Raw genomic sequence first — 16,856 nt, forward strand, 5'->3', positions numbered from 1 at the left:
CTAAAACATATGGGCTTCTCTTTTCCATAGGGCAGCTCAGGACAGGTGTATGTTGCTTTAAGAAAGCTAGACATAAAACATTAAAACTGACACCAATACAGACAAACTGTGCAATTACAAAAAGAATTCCTGGCTTTATATCCAGATTCACCACAGGGTTCCTTTAAATGCTGCACTTCCCTGATGCATTTAGATCTTAGAATCAATGAACATTTCTGTTTACAGAATTTTAAATTTGTTCTCCCATTAGGGTTCTAATAAGCAACACGGTACAATAAAAAGAGTATGGCTTTGAGGTCAAAAAAGCCTGCGCTCCAATTTAAGATTATGTCATTTACTTACTGGGGAAACTTGGGTAACTTTAACTTCTCCTAGAACTGAGGAAAGGGAGGCTGAGAGAGGAAAGAAAGTGTATGATCAAATGTATAGTTATCATAGTTCCTTAATTCTAAGGTGCACATTTGCCCCTACTTTTTAACATTTCTAAAGTCTCATCTATAAAACAGGCACAATAAAATCTCCTTTCTAGGGGTGTTATGCAGATTAAATGAGATGCTATCTGTAAGTACACAAAGGCACTCAATAAATCAGCTCTTACCCCATTGGAATAGATCTTGGGGAAAGACCAATTTCTCCCTGACACATAAATCCCCTTAAAACATTGTTAATAAGTAATAATTTGTATATAACTGTCTAAGTCTATTTGGCGTGAAAGTAAGGCCTCTCTTACGAGGTTGCAGGGAGTGAGTCAGAGACCCTGATGCTGCTGGTTCATTCGAGCAGGTCTCTTTTGGGTATAGGCTCCGAATCCCCACCCTGGCTTCCTGGGCTCTGGGCCTGGTCTGTATTCCTGTCATACTGCAGCCATCAACTCTGTACTTCTTTTCAGTTCTTTTCTTTGTGTTCATATTCTCTGTATGTCCTACTCCCTCTTTGGGCCTCGGTTTATTTCACAGCGGTTAGAAGTTTAGATTTTATTCTGAATGCAACTGGAAGTCATTCAAGGGTTTGGACCAGATATAATTCGATTTATATTTTAAAAAACCTCTTTGTCTGCTGCTTTGTAGGCAAGAGACTGGAGGGGCCAAGAGCAGAGGCAGGAAAAGCAGCCAGAGTGTATTTCAACAGTCCAGGTGAGGTCTTGGTGATCTGGATCCATCCAATGGAGATGGAAAAGACTGAATTCAGGACATATTCTGGAGGTAAAAATAAGAGGACTTGCTAATGGATAAGAAAATGTGTGGAGTTAGCACAGGGAAGAATTCAAGGGTCATTTTTACTACATTTTGGGGGGGGGTGATGGGGGGAGAAAGTTAAGTAAATTAACTTCTAAGTAATCTGAAATGTTCTTTTTATATTAAAATAGTAAGACTTTAACAGCCAAGGCTTTGAAAGACACTGCCCCTCTCCAACTCTTCACAGCTTAAATGTGAAGGTCACAATTTCAATGTCAATTTCTCCGGGAGGTGTTCCCTGACCATCCATAGAAAGCAGTGAGCTCCCCTGCATCTCATCTTCTCTCTCTCAGCCCCTCATGTTTACTCTCATTTTAGAATGTAAGCTCCTCTTCAGCAAGGGTCCTGTAGATCTGCTTCACCACAGTCTCCCTGCACCCAGCATAGGTCTGACCCATGAGAGCATGAGTGAGTGTACACACAGCTACAAATACATTATAGATCAATATTTACACCTTACATGAATTTTTAAGATATAACTTGAGCATCCAATGCTGTCATCATTAGCCGTCCCTCAGATCAGAACCTCACACACCCTGTGCTGGATGTTCACTCCCCTCTCTGCTCCAGCAGTACTTTAGGGAATAGTGTTTGAGAAGTCCTAGACTAGACTATCTCCTTGGTGACATTCTAGGTGTCTAGTGAAAACACAGTAAATTAGCTATCAATAATGTGGTCTGTAACTCCAAACAGAGATGTTAAGAGGGAGTTCACTTGACAAAGCTAACATTTATCTTTCAAATTCTAGGTGAAATTTTGTACAGGAAAAGTAGGAATTAATGTCGTAAGTCTTATTAATATTGTAAGAACTTTTCAAAAAGGATCTTCAGACTAATAAAAATTTGTCCTTCACATCAAAAGGCAAGAATGGACAGGGGTGAGAAAAAGTTGATATGCTTCTGGTTCAATCTCTCAGCAGATGATAATGAAAAACTCCTCCATTTTATAATAACAACAAATATTGAAATAGAGCCATACAGATCACTATTCTGCTTAGAAAATCCTACTTCGAAGCCTTCTCTCTTTTGTAGACCCAGAGATACCTCTATTTCTGCATCAGTGTTACAACTGAATTTAGGTCTACCTCCATTTCTCAAGTGCCTCTGTCATACCCAACATCATGCTTCAGGAGGCTGGTAAAGGTTGGTGTGTAATAACATTTTAAACAACATCAAAATACTAAGAAGCTCAGAAGGTCATCACTGATTGTGAGGATGTACTTGATAAAAGGAGAACTTGACAAACTAAGGCCTTTACTCACTAAACAACAGGTTAGTGTATTTTACTGGTTAAATCAAGGGACCTGACAGGCTACTCGTCATTATGTTAAAAACATACCCACCCAACTGTTAAAATTAGTAAAGAAGTTTCAGCTAATTCTTCTAAAACTGGATTCTCCATTTACAATTTTCTTAAATCATGGGGACTTTCTGCCAATGCAAGTAGATTCCAAATGTCAAGTAGGTCAGTAATAAAATGAAAAGCTGGAGAGAGACTTTTAAAAGAGACATTTAAAAATGGGCTTAAAAAAATAGGCCTTGGGCTTCCCTGGTGGCGCAGTGGTTGAGAGTCTGCCTGCCGATGCAGGGGACACGGGTTCGTGCCCCGGTCCGGGAAGATCCCACATGCCGTGGAGCAGCTGGGCCCGTAAGCCATGGCCGCTGAGCCTGCACGTCCGGAGCCTGTGCTCCGCAACGGGAGAGGCCACAACAGTGAGAGGCCTGCGTACCGCAAAAAAAAAAAAAAAAAAAAAAAAGGCCTTAGCAGAGAACTGACTGGGACACACTATGAAAAGATTACTGTAAGTTCAGTACATGAATATTAATAGAAAAAACCCTGCAGTGTTCATAAATAGTTATGACTTGATGAAATAATTACAAATAATGCAAGTCAAAATTTTAGGTCAGTTGCAAGTATCTGTAATGATATTCTATCCATAAAAAGCAAAAATATTTTAAAACCCTAGAGGTTTCCATTGACAAAGCTATTTACCTAAACAAAGAAGAATTCTTTTGCTCAAATATCTATCACCTTCTGATTTTCTACAAATGAAAATTGGTGAGGGAATGCCGGGGGAAGGGCAACAGAGTATTTAAACACTAGGTCAGTCATTAAGCCCACAGCTTGATTTAATAATGAAATAGTTTAAGTTCTCAATTTATTATTATTAAAGAGAGTTGTATGGTCATTCGGGAAAAAAAAGATGAGAGATGTTAAAGGTTTGTTGAGTAAGCAGCTAGAGTTCACTATCAGCCTATGAAAGGAGTTCTGAAATCCTGGTCTAATACAACTAACCTCTAAGGCACAAGCAGTGTGAGAACTCTTGACCCCACATGGCACATGCTATCTAATCTCAAGAGCTATTTCTCCCTTCTCACTTAAATTAAATAATAGTAGCAAAGAGACAAGTGCTGTTCTGCACTCAATCAGGTGAAAGCTGTTTGAAGAGAGGGCTAAGCCAGACACTGGGGCATGGTGGGCACCTTCTTGCAAAGACTGAGCGGGTCACTGTGGTAGAGGCTTAGGAAGTGCAGGATGAGTGTCTCTAACCTGGCATCTCCTGACACCAAGTTCATGACTAAGTTCATGTGTCATAATGGGTAAGTAATAAGTATTTCACAGCCCACTGTGAGCACTAACAGACTTTTTTCTTTTTTTTTTGAGTAAATGTACTTGTGTTTCTTTCTATGACAGGACGATTTTCCCCTTCATTAATCACCCTCCAAAACAAGTCCACTCCACAATACAAAGTTCCAAAACACAAAATATACCCTGCCTTTACCAAGTTAACCTTAAATAAACATCTTTTCCAAACTGGAGATAATCCCTCTATTTCATGAGACCAGACTTAACAAAGCAATAGAAAGAGCTTCTTATTTTAAAAAGCTTTTTGGATCAAGAAAATGGACAGTAATTTATGTAAATGCATCAATCTCAATTGACTTCTCTAGTATGAAAAGGAATAAATAATGCAGATGACTGTTTTTCAGACAACGAGTCCTAACTCTTTGCCAATGATATGGCAAAGACTCTGATGGAAATGGCAGGGATGTGTACACAAAGGTGAACATAAATAAATGTGTGTATGATAAACATGGTTGCTGGAGATGGACACAGATAAATAGGTAGGCAATTGGACAGGGATGGCTGGAGACGGAGGGAAAGACACTGGTTCAGCTGTATCCCAGTGAGTTCACAGAGCTTTCATGATCTAAAAAATGTGCGACAGCAGAATTCCTATTAAGAAGGTTAAAAAAGTCCTACCTCCTCTTGGGCAATTCAGAATAAAGCTATCTCAGAATATAATAAATATGTCACAAAATACACTATTATATAAAAAATTTAGGGACAAAAACGACGAAAAAACCAGGATCCTTAAAGGTAGAAGAATGCTTATTTAACACCTTTAAATATCTGAAACTGTTTAAATGCTATTAGATTGGCACCTAGAACCCTAAATTTCTACTTTCCCCTGGGAAAGTAGAGGCTATGCCTCTTCAATCATCCCTTAAATGCAAAGAGGTTTGACCCCCATGCAATGGATAAAAGTCACCCAAAAAATGAACAAAAGAGGTGTTTGGAAAAACCAGAACACCATTCATCCCAGCTAACGACTTGTTCATTATGAGTGATGATGGATAAAGACTTCTCATGCTGAGATGAAATCAAGATTTATATGCATTGTTTCCTCTCCCAACTTGTGGGAAGATCATCATCATTTAATTCTATCTCTGCGGCCAGTGATGGGCATCCAGAGAGCTGGTTATCAAACGGTGCAGTCAGCTGGCAAAAGCCGAAACGTGCAGTTGGCACATCTGGACGGAGCCGCCACAGCCGAGGGTGAACAATGACTCCTGGCAAGCATCCAAATTGCTTGCAGACGCTAGCAGGTCTCATCTACAACCGCCCCTACCAGCATCTCTCTCTCTCTCTCTTTTTTATGAGAATCAGATTTTCATTGCTCCATTCAATTGCTCTCCTCTGCCATTTTTTACAGCTCTTATCGTTCCCTTGGAATATGGCCTTGAGACAGCTCATCCGTGTCCTTCACTGTGTTATCTCTTCTAACTTTTATTAAAACTTCAGCTTTCATCTGAAGATAGCTAATTAAATCTGGAACAGATTATATTCCTCCCCTTAAAAGGAACACAGAACTATTTTCCTCAACCCGAGCCATGCTTTTTTTCCCTTTCCGAAACATAAAACCAAAGGTGTTTAAGAAGTCTCATTTGCTTACAAAGCTAAGATATCTGACATGTCATAGATAGGTTGATTTATACTAAAGTTGTCTACGGTGTGATAAATCTTTGAGCTGTTTCTCAAGATAATTATTTCTCAATATTGGGAATATTTTCTTTTCTCATATCCTTTAAATATTACAGCTAATACCACAAGCTTATTTTCTGTATAAACTGAGTAATGAGGAATTAGCGATTAACAGCTACTGTGTCAAGTGATTTATCTTAAAAAAAATTTTTTTTTACAGTTGCCCTCATTTTGCTAAAAATGAAAAAATGTTTTCTATTATTCTATACCCCAAACACTAGCAACCAGAAATTTCCCCCATGGAAAACTACATGAAAACATGAAATTAAAAGCAGTGCTTCAAATTTAGGGTTAAATCAGTTTTCCAGACAGCTTTACGCCAACTAATAGTTAGCTCAAGTAGCTTTGCCTTAATCTATTGCAAATTAATGATGAAGCTTCCATAAGTGACATGGACACATTCTTCTCACATATGTCTGACCCAATCCCTTCCTTGGGCCCAGGGGCAGCTTAAAATCACTCTTCTGCTGTACACTTGCTATTGAACCCAGCAATGACATCTGAACCAATCCAGCCAGCCATCAAACACCCACCCATACCCACACCCACACCCACACCCACACCCAGCACTTTTAACTAAGGGTTAAGCTTCTGTTGCCAGAGTATGATTTAACTGTCCCACCTGAAATTTTCTGGGATCCTTTTCTTCGCTTCACTGCCTTTAGCAAGATTTCTTTCATGGTGACCTTTGTGTTGTCCACCTGAATAAGGGAGAATCCATGAGCAGCATTTCTGTAGGAAAAGACAAACATTAAATCAAGACCAATATTCAACCAAAGGGATGTTAATACAGTCCTCACTGAGTTTCAGTTTGAGTAAGTGTACAATCAAGTGTCAATTATTTTAAAAAGGGTTAAATAAACAAACTTCTAACGCGAAAGAGAGAGAGGGAGAGAGAGAGAGCAGGCTCGAGAAAAGCATTCTAATATGAACGGTTCCAAGTGAAAGAGAGGGCAGAATTAGGGAAGATGTTTCTATTTATCTTAAATTGAATCCAATTGGTCTGTGTGGGTCACTAGTACCATGGCTTCCTAGTGTTGGTTCCCAAGCGAAATCCTGCAGCAAGGACTAACAAACGATAAACTTGGCTTGTGTCAGTAGATGTCACTGCAGGCAGATACTACCATTATATTAAAGCTCATGGAGCCCTGGAGGGAAAATGGGGGGTGGATATGATAGCCCAAAGCAATTTAGAATAAGGAAAACAAAGACTCTCCCTAACTGGCAAGCAAATAAATAAATTAATAAACAAGCATTAAAAAAAATACACAGTCTGTGTACACTTCAGTAGTAATGTTTTAATCTACTTAGTCTTAGAAGGTCAAGCAAAATATTAGCTGAAGCGTAAATAATTATGACAAAATAGTAACACTACTTATAAGCTTCTAGCCAATCACACTTGGGGTGGGGGGGGTCATCTAGATAAGAAAAAACTGGTAAGGAACAAGTAGCCTTAAAAAAGAAGCCCATCCCTGGGTGAGGGATAACTTCACTACGACCGTTAACTGCAATAGGAGGTATCACAAATACTACTCACTATGCTTGGGCACTGAAACAAAACAGGCCAATTCCAAGCAGCTCATGTAACAAATGGGACCCAAGTTTCCAACTATGGAACATGGGAATTGCCACAAGGAGTTTGGTTGCATTCCCATTTCCCCATAAGAATCTCAAAGCGGAACACAGCCAAAAAACACAGCAGAACTTCATACTGACAAGAAAACTGAAAGAAAAGCCAAGCCCCAAGCTAAGCCATGGAAAAGCTTCCCAATGGTAGGACAGGCTGGGAAGGGGTCTTAAACCTAGTTTGGACCCAACCAGGTGGTTGGCTTTCCAAGGGGGCTGGGGGCTGATCTCAAAACCAAGGACCCAATTTGCTTCTCTAATACAAAGACATCTCCACACCCCCTCCTCTCCATAAGGCTTGCTGTTTAATCCTTGACATTCCATTTGTTAAAAGGCAAAAGCCGATGCTGGTCTAGCCAGCACGATCATCCATTTTAACTTGGTCAAGTTTTGCTCTCGAACAGCAGGCCTGAGAACTGTCAAGCTAATTTTACTGAACACTCTGTTACTGAATCATGCCTGAGCCCCGGCCGTTCTTTACCTCAGAAGCTGGACCCCATCCCAGAACAATCTTTAAAAGTTTATTTTACTGATCAAAGCAAAATAAGAAATAGCTCTTTTTTTAAAAACTATATTTAGGGAGCGAGGTAGTAAGTGATGCTCTGGCAAGAGTTCTGAAATGTAAAGTGCCTTGTGCATTTATAAACTTGCGGGTATTTGCTCTGGCACTAGGCCAGTGTGTGTTTGGAACAAATGCCAATCATTCGCGTACAGACTTGCCTTCCCCTGCTTTCTCCTCGGAAGTCAGTATGCGCTCCATCTGTGACAATATGCTGGGCGATGGATGAGTAGGACCTAAAAGGAACACCAGTTCTTGGGTACTCGCAAGCTAGTATTGGGCTAGATCTCCCAAACTTCCATCTGTCCGGGTTCCACCTGAACTATTTTAGATTTGAGTCTGCTTGTAAACTGCTTACATTCTCTCCTAATCTGCTGCTGGCTGATAGTGTTATTTCCAACCAATACATTTATCTTTTCAGCGAAGGCAGACTAAAAGCTCAAAAGGAAGCCTTGTGCTTGGACTAACTTCCATAATTAAAAGTGTCCTTTGAAAAGATTTTTGAACAGAGGAAAATCCCTAGTCTGTATTTTTCTGTCATTTTACCCAAACATACCTGGGTGACAAGGTTAAAGCACGTGGAGGAAATCCCTGGCACTCATCATCCACAGGCATTGCTGATAAACTGTGTGGTGGAGGAATAAAGGATTACCTTCTGTATTTTTTCATTACACTTTTCTTTTGTTACAGAATACATAAATCCACTGTGGCACAATGTAATATGTATCACCATGCTACACCTGCGGACGCTTCCGAGCGGCTGCCATGTCTGTGCAGTCAGGAATGATAAGTGAACCACCCGTGAATGTTAACGATAGTGATCATTCTGAGGTAACTCGGCTCTCCATCTTCCTTTACAGCCTCTGTGCTGAAGCCAGGGTAGCAAGGTTCATGAGAGGAAAATGAAAACAACAGTGAAGGGAAGGGGCATGCTCGGCACTCGGAATGTGCCTTCGCGGGTGTGCGGGATCTCACTCTGGGGCTCCGTTTCGGTGAAAACGTGCACATTTAAAGGAGAAAGAGGTTGTGACCCACGTCCTGCGCCCTCAGCCAGACTTAATGAAAGTTTCCTCAGGTCGGCCTCGCACTCCACTCACTCCTCTCCCTCCAGACGAACGCCAACCTTGGATCTTGTCCCAAGTCTACAGCACTTAATGTTTCTAAAACACAAGAGTACAGGATCTAAGTGGTTCTCAGAATCCATGTAGGTGCAACTGTTAAGTTGTGCTCCCATTTAATAAATGGCTATGGAGACCTGCTACCACAATTTTCAGCTTGACTTCCAAAGAGTCTGGGTTTTATGCCTCATTTCTTCATATCCAGGATTTTTTTATGGGCTTTCTACAATGTCTACGGAAATACATCCTGTAAGGCACTGGGTCTGAGACTGAGGAGACGATGATCTTGGGGGACCCGGGGCAGCAGGCGGGGAGGGTGCTAGCCCTGCTTCCCTTCTTCGTGGCACTGCATTTCAGTCTCTGGGTTGTGACCTGCGCCGGAGATGACCAGCCCTTGGACAGACAGGCAGATGGATGGACAGACCGGTGGGCTGCAGACCCACTCTCAGCTAGGAAACTGCTCCTCCCCCAGCTCCCCTCGTGGACAGACAGCTTCTTTTCTGCCAGTGCAGGGCATTCTAGGGGCACTGGAAGAAGCAGCTGCCCTTCCGCAGCTCCTTGGGTTGCCCGTGCTGGGTCCAGGATGAAGCGCCACCTCAGGGAGCTGACTGAATGCTGGCAGGAGTGCTTCAGTCAGTTCCAAGTTAGGTCCTGTCAAGTCTCGTAAACACTGAAAAACGTATGGGTATTTTAAAAAGAGATTACTCACTTGAGGAATTCAGCTCTGTCCCAGTGCAAAGCCACTCAGTTACCAGAGGGAAGTTTTTGTACCAGCATTAACCTAACACAATGAGCATTTCTGCACTAAGCACTGAACTAGAGGCGGCGGTGGACAAAGAGAGAAGTAGGGGCACAGGTCTTTATCTGAGAAGCTTAGATTCTATTTATAGGGGCAGAGCTGGAATCAGACCCCAAGTTGGAAGGCAACATATTGAAGAGGAAGACACATGGGTTGGGAGTTAAATACCTTTCGGTTCAAATCCTGGCTCCATGACTAACCAAAATGTTGTCTTAACATGTGGGAACCTCAGCTGTGTCCACGAAATGAGGAGGCCATGTCCCTACAGAATTGCCAGGAGGATAAAATAGACAATGAATGCCAAGCACCTGGAACTAAGGCTGGCAAACAGTAAAAGGGGTTTACAATGTTCCTTCTCTCGTGTGCCCCTGTCCCAAGTCATCACCCCAAGAGAAGAGGCCCCATTCAGCCCATTTCCCCCAAACCCCCAGGAGATACTGCTTATTTGGGGGAATGGATCTCAACCTTCATTGCTCATAATTGATAACACAGGGCCATGAAAATGTGCAATTGGCTGGGCATGGTGGCAGCACTGGGACACTATCAGTAAGCAGCCCCTGGCCCAGGCATCAAAACCCCCCTGAAGCTCAAAGCAGGGCACCCTGGGCTCCGGTTTTAAGGTTTTCCTTTTTGAGAGAGTAAACCAGAGAAGTAGGTACGTTCCACCTCGGCTTAACTCAGCTTTGGGTGGGGATGGTGGAAGTCAAAAATCATGGTGGGCTTCCCTGGTGGCACAGTGGTTGAGACTCCGCCTGCCGATGCAGGGGACACGGGTTCGTGCCCCGGTCTGGGAGGATCCCACATGCTGCAGAGCAGCTGGGCCCATGAGCCATGGCCGCTGAGCCTGCGCGTCCGGAGCCTGTGCTCCGCAGCGGGACAGGCCACAACAGTGAGAGGCCCGCGTACCGCAAAAAAAAAAAAAAAAAAAATCATGGTGATAATGCAGAGAAATCCAGTGAGATTTATTAAGTGTCTGCTTCTGCAGAGTACAAGATGTTATTATTCAACAATTACAACAATAATAGTAGCATCTACTACCTACTGAGCACTTAGTATGTGCCAAGTGCTGTGTTAAGCCTTTTAAATCTGCATTAACTCATTCTACCCTAAAATAGGCACTAATAAGTTATATCCATTTTGCAAAAACTGAGGCTGGAAATATTAGGGAATTTACCTGAGGTCACTCATCTATTAAAGATCCTATTTTGGATTCAGAAATCAACAATACGGTCCTTAATCCAAGTAGCACAGTCCAGTGGGAGAGAAAGACAAAGAAGCAAACAAAGAATTACAGCTCTGCATGATAAGCACCAAGATGAAGGCAAGCTCAGAGTGCTGCCAAAACATAGGGGCACTGAACCCAGCCGGGAGGGGTGAGGGGGATCAGAGAAGCTTCTTAGTGGGGAGGCCTCAAAACATAGCTGTCATTTAGCTCTGTATCATACTGAAAAAATGGTGGCAACACCAGAAGGCAGCAGAGCACAGCGAGTTCTAGAATAGAGCCTGCTTTGGAGTCCCAGCTCTGCCTTCCTTGGGTAAATGATATAATCTCTCTAACTTCTAGTTTTCTCATCTACAAAATGAGGCTAATTCTTAGACTATAAGATTGCTGTCGGGGCTAAATACTTCTAAAATAATTAACATAATACCTGTCATAAAATAAATGTTTAATAAGCAATAGATAATATAATAACTATCAGCTTTTCTTCATACAAAGAAGTGATATATAATGATGAGAAAATGACTTCAGTCAACATTTACTGAGCACTTACTTTGTTCATTTAATCCTCCCAGAAAAGGTAGGTGTTATCATCAGTCCCATTCTACAATGGAGGAAATTGAGGTTTGGCAAGGTTGAGACACATACCTGGAATTACGCAGCTAAGAAGTGGAGGAACCAGAACTTGAACCCAGGTCAGCCAGACACCAAAGCCTGTGTTTTAAACCTCCCTATGGCCAAGGGAGTTTGGGGGGACTAAGGGGAAGAAGAGACTTCCAGAGAGCGTATCTTCCAGATTGGAACCACTGCCCAATCTATGGAAAAGGTCAACTCCCACTGTAACAAATTCAGTTTGATTATAAATGTCCCAGCTCTTAGACTAACCATATGACCTACAAGACTGCTTTTTAAAAGCCCTTGGAAAACGTCCTGGTTTCCTGAGCCACAATATCAGTTTGTGAAAGTGGGAAAAGGCTGCCAAGAGTAGCACTCCCTCCTCCAGTCCTGACCAGTTCGTAACTGTGATGAAGACGTACTCCTTTGGTTCCCAGCCTGTTCTGGTCCCAATTCCATGCATGTTCATTTTTGAGCATTTCAAGGTAGAAAATGAAAATATATGAGCAAGAGAAAGCCTTATAATAACTGCAGCATGCCTGCTTTAAAGGAAGTCCTTCGGGTATTTCTTTATCCATAAAGAGAGTTTACACTAGTGGGAATGCCACATTTTGTTTCCCCTTGCGCTGACAAAATTTTTTTTTTAAAGATCAAAGCGTATTGTGTGAGTATGTGATATTTGACATTGGACAAAGTACTCTTTTTCAAAAGAGACATTTTCCAAAAACATAACTCACTAGACTAATGGGCAGTGAGAAGCCAAAATGACTGCCCTCCGCCTTCTCCTTGTCTATCTTTGCCAGAGTCCTTGGGACTTGCCAAATCCGGTCATGCCTGCTTAGCTTGCTCGACTGATTGTGCCAGAAAAGAAAATAAGACACAGATGTATTTGAGCTCTTTGAGATGCCAGTAAGAGAGACAGCTAATGGCTTCATTTCGACCCTCCCCTTCCAGCTGGGCACAGGTGGGGGATAATGAGGTCCCTCTCCCTAATCAAACTCAATTATTTACTACTCTATATAACCGCAAAGACACTCACATTCAGTTCAGAATATAAAACACACCGTGGGCTACCTCCAACCACCGCCACTGGGTATTTATAACAAACTCAAGTGGCTAACAGTTTGCCTTGGCAGGAGTTTAAGTGTGTAAAGTTTTGCAAACTGTTTCTGTTCAAATATGTCCTGCTGAAATGGGGTCCCAGGCGGGGTTCCACAACTGTCAGGTCAGTGAACTGCATAACATCTGAGAATGTATTCACCACACAGTGCAGACAGGATCTGGAAATCAAAAGCTTCGTTCTATCGCACCCTTCTGAGAAGCATCACGGTTTTTTCAACAGCAAGACTGACGCTGTATTAATAAACATTACAAGTCACTAGCCTGACAGGTACATAGCAGCAGCTGACAGACTCCAACACAAGCTGAGGGGAGAACAGAGGAAAGCAAAATGAGACATAGTAACTAAACATGGCCAAAGGGGGTGGATCATGAAACAAATCACATTAACATCAGAAATGTGAGTCCCAAACTTTTAAGATATATAGCAACCAAAGCAACAATCTGGTATAATTTTTGGATACGAAAGTAAGTTGATGGCTATCTAAAATATGTGCTTTTATTGTAGGAACAAAGTTATCCTGGCACAATCTCAACAGACAGACATTCCAGTGAGCAAAACATACATATTTAGCTTGTCTGACCTTTAAATTCTTAGAAGTATGTAATTAATGCTTTCCATCTTTATTACTTACTCCAATATTTCTGTCACTTTAAATAGACACAGAGAAAAATCTTTTCTTTTCTCTAGACAGTAGCTGTTGCCAAAAAGGAAATCAAGTCACATTTACAAATACAAAATTAAACAGGCTGCATATGTTACACTTCCATACACGAGGACAATCTAGACAATGAAAATGTTTGCTAATACAACAGAATGAAAAGAAACAACACACAGTTGGTCCTCTATGACTCAAGCAACCAATAAATAACTAGGATAATTTATAGCCATGTTGTCAGGCCTGGTTACAAAGAGCACAGGCATCTTATTTTATTACTTGCCCTATTTTAGCTCTGCCCCTTACCAAACTGTATGACCTTGGGTAAATAACTACCTGTCTCTGATCCTTAGCTTATATATTATAAAGATACGTTGCTTATAAGGAATAAATGAGATAATGGCTACTAGGGGCACCAAACTGAGTGTGCAAAAACGCTCATTTCTTCCCCTCACCCCCACTACCTCCTCTCAAGACCATTAAGGCAATATCACATTAAGAGTATGTGAGTTTTCAAACTAATGATATCTTTTCATAACGGTCTGGTCACTTAGGGTGTATTGTGGAGATCTCATCAAGAATGTATACTAAAACCACTGAGACTCTTTTTTGAAAGGCCCTCATACAGGAAAGAGCAACGAATCTAGGGCATGCCTCCTAAAAAAGCAGCTAACCTTTCCCTTTATGCAGAGCCAAGAGAAGCCACGGCAGTCTCTGGGAGCTCTCTGGGCCACACTGACTGAGGCAGCCCAGCTTCTGGTACAAGATCCTCCAACGTCTACCCCGTGGTCCATCTCCCAAATAGCAAAATCCTAACTGGATTCTATTTGCTCTGCAGCTCTTGGTTAAAATGACTCCTTTCCCACATCCACCTGACATATTAAACATTTTAAGTAAAACACATATATAGGAGGGCAATTTAATTAACTGACTTCTGATCTAGGAAGAGTCTGTCCGTTTTATTGTTTTTGACTTTTCTTCCCTTAAAGCCCTTCTTCCCCACCCCAGAGCAGGATCCCAGTGTGAAACATTAATGTCAACACATGTAACGCAATGACACCACCCCAGCTGCTTTTGTCACTGCCATTTTTAAAGTCAACTCAGTTTCACAAATTCTGATTGAATTAGCCCAGGCTGGGGGATAGGAAGAGATGGACAATGCAAGTTCCTCTCCTGTCCACTGCAAGATCTCATTTTCATTTTCCCTTGTCCTACTGTCTAAAGGCCTTGGCGTGGTCATTGTTGGCAAGGAGCACTTCTTCAGATGCTGAAAACCAGCTGAGATCCAGCTCTTAACTAGTATTAGGGGCCACCCTAATACCTCTGTCCCCTACTTCTCCCCTCCCACACTGCTGACAGCCAAACAACTTCAACGCTTCGGCTCAGAGTAGCTACTAGCAGTCAGCAAGTTAGGGACTCCTGTTTATACACACATTTGCTCTATCCAAAACCAATCAAGAACAATGGATACCTTAGAAGTCCGCTTGCTGATCTGCTAAAGGAGGCCACGTCCACTAACAGGCTCCTAATTTGCACTTTGTTAGAGTAATCCATTCTCCTTCCCCTAACGACAACTCTATTTCCAGGGGTTTCCTGGGGCCCAAGGGCCTGGGAGGGCAAAACCAGCCTAGCCCCAACTCAGTAAGAATATCAAAAGGTATCCAGCCCCACACTCTTTTCCACAAAACACTTTTCCAATTAGGGATTCATTTAAGTTAACCAGCTCCTGTTTTTAAATGTAAATCATTATACAATGTAATAAGTCATTATCTCTGCATGATGGAACAAAGAGAAATTTGAAATTTTCTTTTATATGAAAAAACAGATTTTCTAATTTTTCTATTCTGTTTTCCATAAGATCTTACGGAAAAACCCTAACGAACTTTTGAGCCAACCCAATCTAATGGACATGTATTAATTGTGCAATAAAAATAACCCAAAGAAAAGTTAAACCCCATATACAACTTAGTGTAAATTATTCAGGCTGATAAATCTCTGATAAAAATAACAAATAGCAACTACATAACACTTCCTACACACTAGGGTCTGAACGAATTTTCTCATAGCAGCATTTCCTACCTGAGGTTCATGGACCCCCTAGGGTCAAAAGATGCATTCACAGGCTCTCTTGAGTTTCAGAATTTAAAAATTTTGCTTTTAGTCCAATGAAAATCATGTACATATGATTTGCACTGAAAAGCAAAATTTTATACAGATATATAAATAGATGTATATAGTGACTTATATAAGCAATAGATAGATACATATGGATATAGACCATTCCCAGTCTTCCATGTTCCTCATTCTCCATCCAGCTGGGGGAGCCCTGAGTCACTGCTTGGAGGAGAAATACCCAGGAGAGCCACCTGACCTTCATTAGACAGATGTGAACAAGAAATAAACATATAATAAAGCCAGGGTCAACCAATCTAGCCCATGTCCATTCATTTACGTATTTTCTATGGCTACTTTCGCAATATGATGGCGGAGTTGACCCACAGAGACTGTATGGCCTGCAAGCCTAAAATATTAACTATCTTGTCCTTTATAGAAAAAGTTTGCCAACATGTGGGATAAGCTGGTGAGATTTGGGGGGTTGAGTATCCTAGCAGCTGGTTATTTAACATCAGTAATTGACTTAGAAAGGCCAAACGGCATCAGTGCAAGCTATATGCCAAAACAGTTTGTTGAATAAGGAAAAGTGACAGGAGAAGTGTACACAAGACTCTTTACGGAACAGACTTGCTGATCTCTGAAGAATTCATCCCCTGCAGTATGCAAGTCACACTGTGCACAGGACAAATGAGGCAGAGAGCCCATCTATGAACAGAACCAATTGACAACAGCAGAAAGTAAGGTGACCCATCATCCTGGTTCACCCGGGACTGAGTGGGGTGCTCTTGGACTTAGGACTTTCTATTTTAAAAGTCAGTTCCCTGGTGGGGAAGGGATTCCGGGCTTAGTGGTTAGGATTCCGGGCTTTCACTACTGTGGCCTGGGTTTAATACCTGGCTGGGGAACTAAGACCCTGCAAGCTACACAGCATGGCCAAAAAACTAAAAAAAATAAAAAAGGGAAAATCCTGGGTAGGACTGGCATAAACTGGTCATCCTAGCAGAAATGTTCTTTATTTTTCCAATTAAAAAAAATTTAAAATTTGGGGGGGGGTGCACTATAAATCAATTGGCCCATTAAAATAATGGACTAGTACCTAAAAATACATTCATTGTTTAAAAGGACAAATAATATGATAGTCTGATGTTTCATATGAAAATCAGAAGATTCAAGTTGACAAGTAAAACAATTAACATCCATTAAACCCCACATCAATGATTTAATTTCAGCAAAATATCATCTGTTGCATTAAAGTTGTTAATTTTTATTTTATTAATGTTATAGTTTTATTTGCATTTAATTTGTAATTTTTTTGGATTGCATAAAGACATGGAATTTATAGTTAGAATTTTACATTTGTATGTGTTTAAGTAACATTATAATAAAACAAATTTGGGCAAACACTGAAGTTCCAGGAGAATTAATTTTCCTTTAAAAGAGGTCTGTACATTCCTTACATTTAAGAA

At 41.3% G+C, this 16,856-nt stretch overlaps 1 protein-coding gene across 6 annotated transcripts in view; it reads right to left on the reverse strand.

Annotated features, from left to right (window-relative positions):
- MAPKAP1 (MAPK associated protein 1) overlaps nucleotides 1-16,856 on the reverse strand; it is a 230,461-nt gene that overhangs the window by 87,798 nt on the left and 125,807 nt on the right. For 3 of the 6 annotated variants that reach the window (XM_079925849.1, XM_079925851.1, XM_079925848.1), the window contains 2 exons: nucleotides 8,303-8,371; nucleotides 6,184-6,293 (listed from right to left, as the gene is read on the reverse strand). In XM_079925849.1, the coding sequence (XP_079781975.1) occupies nucleotides 6,184-6,293; nucleotides 8,303-8,371 (179 nt within the window). The remainder of the gene's footprint in view (nucleotides 1-6,183; nucleotides 6,294-8,302; nucleotides 8,372-16,856) is intronic. The other 3 variants (XM_079925852.1, XM_079925850.1, XM_079925853.1) reach the window with 1 other exon arrangement.

Source organism: Stenella coeruleoalba (genome assembly GCF_951394435.1).
Source record: "Stenella coeruleoalba genome assembly, chromosome: 7".
NCBI classification, from domain to species: Eukaryota; Metazoa; Chordata; class Mammalia; order Artiodactyla; family Delphinidae; genus Stenella; species Stenella coeruleoalba.